The 11,152-nt window shown below is 47.5% G+C and overlaps 1 protein-coding gene across 2 annotated transcripts; it reads left to right on the top strand.

The window, feature by feature from the left end:
• osgin2 (oxidative stress induced growth inhibitor family member 2) lies at window positions 1-11,110 on the top strand. 2 transcript variants are annotated; one of them, XM_031576086.2, is made up of 6 exons: window positions 1-716; window positions 5,261-5,353; window positions 5,866-6,002; window positions 6,376-6,567; window positions 7,272-7,363; window positions 7,755-11,110. In XM_031576086.2, exons 2-6 carry the CDS (start codon window positions 5,287-5,289, stop codon window positions 9,025-9,027), a joined length of 1,761 nt encoding a protein of 586 aa, XP_031431946.1. In that variant the 5' UTR covers window positions 1-716; window positions 5,261-5,286; the 3' UTR covers window positions 9,028-11,110. The 2 variants fall into 2 exon arrangements, with proteins under 2 accessions (XP_031431946.1, XP_042564993.1); XM_042709059.1 differs by lacking the exon at window positions 1-716 and having other exon boundaries at window positions 5,183-5,353.
• Window positions 11,111-11,152: the final 42 nt, after the last annotated feature.

Raw genomic sequence — 11,152 nt, 5'->3', positions numbered from 1 at the left:
TCCAGGACAATTTTTTGCAAATTGCAAATTGCACAGGCCTATTACAAAAGGTTTAACACAGCATTATGTAATGTCTAGAATACAGCTTTCTGGTTACAATGGGGACACACAGGGCAATAGACTGTTGTAGAATCTGGAGGGTGGCAAATATGCGAGAAGTTATGTAGTGTGGGATCCTGAAAATCACCACGATTTCTGAATGAAGAGTAGTGCTTGTCTCAAACAAGGCTCCATGCAGGGCCGAACAGGCATGACGTGGTTGGCTCTGACCTGAGGTGAGAAGGCAACGTCGAGAAATGATCGATTAAGTTTCCTCTTTGTGGACCAGACGCTCACTGAGTAGCATCTCTGGCTACGAATCTGCACTCGCTTTTCATGCCTGTCGGTGCAGCGCGAGGTGCATGTGATGCAGGAGACTGTATATCAGCCGCGGTTCTCCGGGGCTACACTGCGTGTCCTCAGTCTGGCTGTTATTCAACCATGCGTCTCCTGAGAGGCGGCGAGTCACCAAGACTGCCCTGATCCTTTCTGTTGAAAAGTACCGCCGGTAGCCAGCCTGCATCCTGCAAACCGCCGGCCCGTGTCGTCATGCCTGGCCCACGGACCCTCCCACCGCTGACAACGTCTATTTATACCGCCGAAGCGCTCCGAGGGAGCCAGTGAGACAGGACTGATAGCGCATCACAGAATTCATCAGAAGTGTCTTTTCCACAGAGGTAAGCGAAACACGCCCGCCCGCACACAGACAGAAAGACACACACAATTACTTGAATGTCGTGCCATTTTATCATTCCCGATGCCACCCTCTAATTAAGAGAGGAAGTACTACCGTGACCTAAATTATGCAAGGTTGATGATGACACACACATACACTGGTCGAGAGTCTGTCGCCAACTCAACCCGCGCTGCTTTCTGTACTGTATGTTGAAGAGTGAACATATTAGACGTGTCGTCTGTGCACGCGCGAAACATGCACCGCACGTACATGTTAAACTCACGTGCACACACACATATGATAATTGTCATAGTGCGGTTGGTCGATTGTGGAATCGCCGGTGAGGTTATATGGTCAAGTTAATTTGGTAAGAGGTATTATATTCCAATTATGAGCTCTGAGAGCATACATGGTTATTGATAGTTTTTTTTAACCACTGAGAGGTTCTGAGTTAGTTAGTTAGTTAGTAAGTACCTGCCAAGTTCTTCTTTACTATAAAAACAGAGGATATTGATCAGAAAATAAAAGTGTTCAATGAGAAAGCTTAGATTACTGGAAAGTCATTGTTTGATGCAAGCCAACAGGTTTAATAACACACACACACACACACACACACACACACACACACACACACACTAGCATCCATTCAGCCACACTCCAGTAGACAAAAACATACACACGTGCATGGGCACATACCAAACCATATAGAGTAGATGCTGAAATGGCTAGACACATTGCAATGTTGGCATTAAGTTAGATCTACCATTATGTAAAATGTACAACATACTAATTAACTGCATGTGATTGCAAATTATGCTCTGAACTTACGTCTTATGTGGTGGCCTTTATCAGTAGGTTTAGCTGCTGAGAACTTGTGTGTTTAAAGTATGTTTGTGAAAGGTTATAAAAATCTATCAAACCCTTAATTTTATAGATGTTATTTATAGATTAATTCCTTTAAAAATAAGTTTTGCTTACTTTACTTTAGTTTTACTACCATTACCAGTTCTACTTATTTTATATTTATTTATGGATGCATTTCACTGTCTATATACATTTCTGGTATATTCTTACTTCATTTTTTAAGTGAATATTAATTAAATAAAAAAATAAATGTTTTATTAAAATAAAAAAGTGAATGTTCTTTATTTAAAAAGTAAAAATATATTTATATATTGAAAAGCCTCAGTATCTTCCGTTGTTCAACTACCTTAAAATGAAAGGTTACTTAACATGTTATAGACAAGTTTATAACAGGGTCCCCTCCTGTTATAACCACTGCCATTTTACATTAGATTGGCTGTTTGTGTACCATTCCGCCAACCTACTCACCATCCCGCCTCTTCATCTCTCTTTATTTCTTCCCTTCTTTTTTTCTCTCTATCTTTTCATGTGAGCGGGTGATAGACGGATAAGGGCAAATGTGTTTGAATATGGAGCTGGAGTGTGTAGCCAGAGTGAATGTGGTCAGGCGACTGTTAAATGGGCGACCAGTGGAGCGCAAATGCCAGCCTGGGCCCTGCCAACCCAACCCCCAACCCCTCCCGCCACTCCCACCACCATCACCATCACCCCCACCCGAGACCCCATGGTCGCCCCTCGGAGGCTGGAAGGGGGCTTTGGTGCTGCGGAAGGTAAACAGGCAGAGCGGGTCAGAGGCGGTCCGTTGGCGGGCTGGCGGGTGTCTGACTGTCAGCATGCCAGAGGGTACGGGGCGGCGCTGGGTGGCGCGGCGTGGCGCGGAACGACATAAACACGGCGGGGGCCGGATTACGCGCCACACGGAGGTGTGATCAGGGGGGATTTAGACCGGCCGGGATGAAAACAATGAGCGCGCTCACAAAAACACACACACACACACACACACACGGGTCTCCCGCCCATGCAAGCTCGCTCAATGGCTGTGGCGGAAAGCTGCAACACCCCGCTAGCGACGGTTAGTGCAGGGGGCGTGTGTTTGTGTATGTATATGTCTGCCTGTGTGTGGGGGGGATTTTTCTAGACATACGTTTGTGTGTTTGTGTATGTATGTCTGCGTGTGTGTGGGGGGGATTTTTGTAGACATATGTGTATGTGTCTTTTTGTATGTTTGTATATGTCTGTGTATGCATGTATGTATGTGTGTATGTGCGTATGCGCGTGTGTGTGTGTGTTGTTGTTGGAGGCCGGCTAATGGGTGTGTGGTCATGCATTTGGTACAGTGAGTAGATCTGACCCAACATTGTTTTTGTTGCCAGAAAACTATGTGGCAGAGAGAGTGAGAGATAAAAAAGTAGAACAAGAGATGGTTTGTTTTGGACTTTGATCCCTTCTTCTCCCAAACTTTACCCTCTCCCTCTCCCTCTCTTTCGCTCCCTCGCTCTCCCATGTCCGTCACCGTGTTTACCCCGACTGTCTCCCTCTGTCTGTCGGCATGCTATGAGCGTCAGCTGGGCCATTCAAAGAGCTGATATCAAACAGCACGATGACGCGCAGATGTGAAAAACAACACGCCGCTCACACAATGAGACCCCGGCCCGAAAAAAACACTCCCTCGGCCACTCTTTGTCCTCGGCCTGTTGTGACACACAGGCCACTGGTCACAAACAGGTGGTTGGCCCAAAAGGCCATGTGATGCACACATGGTGGTAGGCTGTGAGGGGGTGGGGGAGGGTGGAGGCCCGTGTCTGTGTGGGTCGTCTGTATTTTGTTTGACGGAGAGAGCAGGGGCCTCCTTCACAACAGGACGTCATGCTCCATAGGAGCTTGGCTGAGGGTGCATGAAGAGTGCTGACTGTCCTCCGATTCCATCAGGCTGTGGCACACGCTGTGACTTTGTGCCGCGTTGTGCTTGACCGATGCCCAGTAATTCCAAGTGTGCAGGTGTGCAACAGGCCTGTGAGAAACCCCTCCGAAATATGCCAGCGAGGATCAGGTGCTTACTTTTTATAGAGGTCAAATGCAGCTGAGAACCGAAGTCATGCCATCATATCATGAACACAAGATCATAAGACATGCAGATTATCACTATGCTGTCTCGCAGCAGGTCTCGCTCCGACATGGAAACAGCCAAGCACACATCACAAGCCCCATTAAAGTACATGTTAACACTTACGGATAGCAGAGTGTACCATTATAATGTTCTTAGGACAGCACACATACTGTACCAAACATTCTTAGTTCTTTTGCCTTTATTTGCACAGCTGTTGTAGCGTAGCTATGTCAGTTATCGGACAGTGTCAAACATCGGCCATTCTGGTAAACAATCAAAATGCTAAGTTTAATAATGGATCAACAATCGATATGCTCAGTTTAATAATGGATTCACATGATAATGCGAACGTTTGCCGATAACACACGCCGTCCGATAATTAACACCGTTACGATATGTCGTTGTAGGTCTTTGTTATCACTTGCATGCATCAAGGTGTCCATGTATTCATGACCCAATATGGTAGTGAGTATGTGACATCCTTTACATTCCATGACAGAGCCACAGGTAGCGTGTCCACTCTCCTCTCTGATGAGTGATCCTACGGAGAGAGCCACATGTTACTGTAGGCTGTCTCTGTGGCCACATGGGGACAGATCTTCACTGCTCTCCCATTTGACCCTGAGACAGCGTGACTGCACTCGAGCCCTCTTGTCTTTGACTTTATTGATGAAGTCTTGCTGTTCTCTAAATAGCTTGACCTCAGATTCACATGTTGTGGTGTCTTGAGTTTGCAGCTGCGGCTGATCTTGAGAGCGATGAGCGATTCTCATCAGCTTGTTTACTCAAGTCTTACTGAGAATTCAGTCACCTATGGACTTGATACATTGGATGGCGTTCCAGGGGTTCACAAGAAAGCTAGGATTTTAAACACATTTTGAGAGAGTTTACTTGAAAACCGTCGAGCTGCCCACATTGTAAAGCACAAAGACCTGCAGATAAATTCATGTCACATTTTTAGAGATGGGTATTAAGTGTCAGAATGTATCAGGGTTGCTGTGGGGGTGGGGATAGCCAGCAGTTAATGCATCGATCGGTACAGAGTACAGAGTTGGACCAGAAGGTTGAAAAAGAATGAAAAGACAATGTAAGATTTGAGACAAAAAGTTATGTCCTATTTTTATTATTTCCATAACCCCCAGCTGTTTGTGGGTCAGATGAGGTCACAAATACACATTCCTACCCATGAACACTTTTGATCTGATTCTGTTCTCAGTTTAGGGCCATATCCACTAAGACCCGCCAGTACAATCATAAGAGTTTTCATCCTAGTGTTTAACTCTGTTAAATCAAGCTTATGTTCAATAAAATCCCTCAACAAACAGAATAAAAATTACTTCATAGCTTTCATATCTAAAATTAGATAAAGCTTAAAGTATGTCTTTACCGAGTGACTCACACAGTCACATTATTTATCATTTGTCAATAACTAAATTTTATTATGTGTAACATATGCATGAAAAAAAGCATGTTACGATGATATCTATGTTATGCAGACAAAGTAGGTATGTCAGCTGTGGAGGATGTGTGATGAGTTACACATGTATGTGTGTGTGTGTGTGTTTACACGGCAGTGCCAGCTCTGGCTCTGGCTGCCACCATGCCTCTACTGGAAGAAAGCTCTCTACCCAGGGACTGCCCTCCTACCGTGCCAGTGGTCATCATCGGTGAGCCCTGCCAACCACAGCACCACAACAGTGTGAGGGAAGTTATTTAGTTGTGTGCCAGAGACAGAAGAGATGTGTTCAGAAGCCCTCACAGAGACCATGAGGTCACATAAGCCAGCCTAACCTACTGGACAGCTTCAGTCATCTGTGTCACCATAGAAACCAGTGACACAAACGCTGCTGCCTCAGAAAATGTCATGGCCACCACAAATCAATCTGCTGAAATTCTTGGCTCACCAGTTTCCTTACTGTCGAAATGTTACTGTAAGTACAATAGGAGCTGTACAACATTCTGAAAACTGGATCTGTTGGCACATTGTCTGAAATAAAACAAAATCACAAGATCAAATCCTGTGGTTAATTTCAGTTTCTCCTTTCTCCAAACTCACACTTCAGTCCTATATACTGTATGTGTTCAGACAAATAGGAATGAAAAACAGATCAACTCCCACTGCTGGGATGTTAGGCATTGTTTTCACCTCAGGTGTTTCTGTGACGGCCGCCTCTCCCAGGTAACGGCCCCTCAGGTATCTGCCTGTCATACCTGCTGAGTGGGTACACCCCCTACCTGGATCCCGCCACAGTGCACCCAAACCCAGTGCTGTACCGCAAACTGCAGGAGAGCAAGCACCTGCCTATCACTGAGCAGGTAACACACACACACACACACCAAACACGCACATGCCCACAAATACACTTCATATTGCAAACAATGCAAACCTGTACTAGAGACCACTAGCCCATTAGAGAATATATCTTTCATCCTCAACCTCACATATGCACAGACACGTGCACACAGACACACACACACACACACACACATGCACAATCTTAAAATGAGCCTCAGCTTCAGTGCACAGAAACAAGCTTGCTGCTGAAGTATGTGTGTAAATGAGTCACATCTTGTTGAAGAGGTTTTAGAGTGAGTCTTAAAAGCTGTTTGTGTATGTCTGTTGTGTGTGTGCGCGCGCGCGTGTGTGTGTGTGTGTATGTCTGTTGTGCTTTTGTGTGTGTATGTGTAGGACCTGGAGCTCCTGTGTGAGGGTCTGGAGGGCCGCTCGGCCAACCCAGTGGCGGTGCTGTTTGACACCCTGCTGCACCCCAATGCAGACATGGGCTTTGAGCTGCCCCCCGTGCTCCAGTGGAGGCTGGAGCCCCAACGCCACATCCCCCACCTGGTGCTGGGCAGGGCCACCCCAGGGGGTGCCTGGCACGTGAGTCACACACCCCCTGCCCCCCGTCACCCCCTCCCAGACACACACACACACACACCCCAGGGGGCGCCTGGCACGTGAGTCACACCCCCCGTCACCCCCCCCCCCCCCCCCACACACACACACCCCAGGTGGTGACATCCATCACACTTTCACAACTGACAGAAAGGATGCTCGGAGACACAGATAGACGTGTCAGTGCTCTTGTCCTGCTACTACTTAGTACTTCTGCTAGTTTGCTATCCTGTATTTACGGAGCTATTTTTTGTCATATTCTGTACATTCATTGCATACATGCACACCACAATATAGCTTTTCAGTTATTCAGTAAATAGTTCAGTAAACACTGTATCGGAAGTCTCATGACAACATTCCACCCCCACCCCCCAACCATCACCTTTGACCTCTCAAATCTTTAACTGCCTAAAGCCAGGCTTACCCCCACAAGGTCTGTCAGCTGATGGCTTCTCACACCACACAGCTGTATTGTCACATAGCGCATGTCACTAAAAGTTCAAACATGGCACACATTGATCAAAATGTTTCATAGGTTGTCCAATACATGCATTACACCTTAGCCAGGGTTCTGAACATTGGTTTACCACTGAAAACTCATACATTAGTATTGTGTAAGCCCGACATAAGATGTAAGCCTCTTTGCTCGCTGTGTTGTGTGCGAGTCTGATGATGCTGTGCTCCTCCAGGCCATGGAGGGGTCCATGCTGACCATCAGTCTGGGCATCTGGATGGAGCTGCCAGGGGTCAACTACAGGGACATGTGCCCCAGCAAACGCAGGTGAGACAGGACTTTTACTGCATTTCAATGACTAATCTAATCTGTTGAGGGTGCGTGAGATTGAAATTAATACAGAGATGAATGAAAGAGATTGAGGGCTTTGGGGGAGAGATGGAAAAAGAGAACAATCGGGATACAAAAGCTGAGGTTCTTATCAAGTCAAGTCTTGGCTGGGGTTCCTCAAGTTTCAGTGGGAGTTGCAGTTTGCTATTAATAGCCAACATGCAGGAAGGCTTTAAAGGAACTGTACATTTTCAACCCTGAAAAAGGTAGTGAAGTCAGATGATCAAGGAAGAATAGTCAGGAACTAAGGAAAATTGGGGAGGTAAGAACTAAGGAACTAAGGAAAATTAAGGAAATATGCCAGTGTGTTGTGGCCATTTGTCTCCAGGGGGGTGGCCAGTGACCGTGCCTCACCGGAGGAGATCTCCTCATACTACAAGAACTACGTGAAGCTGATGGGGTTGCAGAAGAACTTCGTGGACAACACCTACATCACCTCCGTGCAGAGACTCCACCGCGGTCGCCACAGCGACGACCTGACCAACAGCCACGCCAAGGACGGAGGCCTGGCGAATGGTGTGAAGAGAAACGGCATCAAGAATGGCGTGGAGAGCAACGGGAGCAGCGACGGCGAGGAGAAGAGGGCCGACGAGGTGGACCAGGGGAAGAAGGCGGTGAACAGCGGGGGCAGCAGCGTTGGGGTTACCCCCGGGCTAGGGCAGGGGCTCTGGGAGGTCCGAGGCTACCAGCGTGTCCAAGGCGACACCCACGTGCCCTTCAGCCTGTTTGCAGAGAATGTCGTCCTTGCAACAGGGGCGACCGACTCTCCAGCCCGCCTTGGCGTGGAAGGGGAAGACCTCCCCTTCGTCTTCCACAGCGTGCGCGACCTGGGCGTGGCCGTGAGCAACCGCGCCAAACTCGGGCCCTCCTCCGAGCCGGTGCTGGTGGTGGGGGCTGGTCTGTGTGCGGCCGACGCCGTCCTGTGTGCCCGAAACCACGGCATCTCCGTGCTTCATGCCTTCCGCAAACACACCGACGACCCGCAGCTCATCTTCAAGCAGCTGCCCAAGACCCTCTACCCCGAGTACCACCGCGTCTACAACATGATGTGTTCCCATAGCAACCTGGCCCCCGGGGGGGGGGCTGCTCCCAACTCCGCACCCCCCCCTAACGGGGCTACCACCTCAGCCACCCTCGGTGGCGCCCCACCGAAGCCCGGCTACATCAGCTTCCCCGAGCACTGCGTGGTCTCCTTCCAGCCGGACATGCGCTGCGTGCTGCAGGGCCCCGGGACCTCGCTCCGAGCCTTCAAGGTCTCCATGGCGCTGGTTCTGATCAGCTCGCTCCCTAACCTGTTTTTCCTCAAGGAGCAGGGCCGCTATTTGAGCCTAGACCCTAGTCGGCCCGTCTCGTGCAAGCAGAACCCGCTGGAAATCCACCCCTACACCTTTGAGTGCTGCGCCGAGCCGGGCTTGTTCGCTATGGGCCCACTGGTGGGTGACAACTTTGTGCGCTTCCTGACGGGCGGTGCTCTGGGCATCGCCAGCTGCTTGATGAAGAGACTCAAGGAGAAGAAGAAGAGAGAGAAGCTCATCACCAATGGTAGCATGGGGAGAGGGGAGGGGGGAGGCCTGGGAGGAGGAGGTGGAGGGTTTGTTTAAGAAGTGTGAAGACAGAGAGAGAGAGAGCGAGAGAGATAAAGATAGAGGGAATAATAAAAGGTGGTGGAAGGTGAGGGCTACTTTCGTGTTGGTTTGTTAGGGTGGTATCTTTTTTCTTTTTAAATCTCATGTATGCAGTGGATATCTCTATTTTAACCTGAAAGCTTTCTTACCATTTTTAAAGATGAAAGTGAGTAGAGGCTAGAGGAGTAAATAGAATTCCCTTCTCCTGTTTTGTTTCGTGTTGACAGTAAGCCTTCTACACAGGTTAATGTTCTCAGAGGCCAAAACGCACCGTTATTTCCTCGTCTCGTTGGATCTACATGTATTCAGGTTTTTTTTTTATCGTCACTCACACTTTGACATTCATTTTCAGACAAACAACCATGTTTTGTTGATTTTGTGGCATCTAAAAATGCACAGATGATCCTCCTCCACACACCTAATCTGACCTTAGTTAAATGCACAGTAGTTAACTTTCTTCATCATGTCCAGATGAGGGTCAAGGCACATATCTTTAAACCACACTGAAATGCACGTCAGCTAAATGCTTTCTGGTCAAATACCCAAATATTCCTTCCAACTCATCTGAAGTTTTAAATGATCATTCAGACAAAAATCCAACACTACACCAAATCTTTCAGCCAGTTAGTGCCAAAATATATAACTGCATTGGTGATACTTGAAATAGCTTTCAAACTTAGTGACTGAACTAATTATTATTTTTTTTAACAATAATACTAAACTTAAGACAGTGGTCTTTAATTTGACATAATAGATGTGTATTTGGATGTAAGGACCTCAAACAAAAAGACTGCATGCAAATATATAAATATATATATATAGGCTTACGTAGATACATTGCCTAGGTATTGCTGTTCTCATGCTTTAAGAGGTATTCATGTTTGGGCATAGTGGATAGGACTGTAATACCACATACACTTTCCAAAATGCTAAAAATAAAGACCTGGATCTTCAGCCCACTCAAGTGGGTTGTGATCTATTTGAGTAGTGCCCACAATCAAGTAGCTATGGCTGTGTTCTGCTATGCAATGACCTGAATGATAAGCAACATAAGTCTTATCTCTATAGGGCTTGGATGGCTGTTGGTTTGGATGCAGCCTAGCTCTAGTGCACCTACAATAAATGAATCGCTTGAAGTTCGTGACAAATCGGTTAGACCCTGCAGAGTAGAATGCAAACCTGAAGGCATGTTGTCCATTTGAGGGCTAGACTGCCTATCCCTGACCTCATTGTCTCCCCTTCGATGTGTAACTGAATGTAAGGCATTACCTCCTGGACAATAGACAGGTGCACTGTCTCCATTCCCTCAACATAACAAGTGCCGTTGTTTTCACGTTCCTGACAACTGTCGCCTCAGTTACTGTGTACTTTGGAAGGTACCAAACATCTCACGTTGCAGCTCTTTGTTGTGGGTGAAAGGCAACTCCTTAACTGTTTTCTACTGTGCCAAACTATGTCTCTTGCAAGCAGAGCCAATAGAGAATGGGTTAAAAAGCTTGTGGAGTAGGGCCTGTCTAGCCTCATTCACGGGACTGGGTCAGTCATGCGCGGTCCTCCGGACAGTCCCGCCGAAACAATGGCTGGAATTCAAACATGACGGACGGCAAATGGAAACACAGACGGACGCATCCCCCGGCGAGCTCACAATGCCAATCGACCAGAATTCACCCCTGCAAGACCCCAGACTTGCCAGGACCGGGGCAGGAGCAGACATGGGCTGTTGTTTTCACGCCAAGACAGCCAATCCTATTTAGCTATCCAGCCTGTCTGTGGTTCGTCTGTTTGACGTCAGTACTGGTAGGCTCGTAGTGAATTCCGCCCAAATACTCTACTCTGGCTTGATCTCTGGGACTCCCGTGTGTAGCATATACAGGAGTACTGCTTATAATGATGATACATGCTAACCATCCCATTATAATGTAGCCACATGGCTAAGTTGAGAACCCAGTCAACTGTGAAGTGTGGGGGAGAAGGGGAGAATGAAACGAATGTGTGAGGTCTAGACACACGAGCAGGTATATATTCAATGTTCTCTCTCAGCCCAGAGGCGCAGAAATGCAATCTGATGTGCCGAAGGTCAAAGCGTGACTTATCCTTCTGA

This window comes from Clupea harengus, chromosome 11, assembly GCF_900700415.2.
Source record: "Clupea harengus chromosome 11, Ch_v2.0.2, whole genome shotgun sequence".
NCBI classification, from domain to species: domain Eukaryota; kingdom Metazoa; phylum Chordata; class Actinopteri; order Clupeiformes; family Clupeidae; genus Clupea; species Clupea harengus.
Note: the sequence above shows the minus strand (reverse complement) of the source record. Positions and strands in the feature narration are given on the sequence as shown.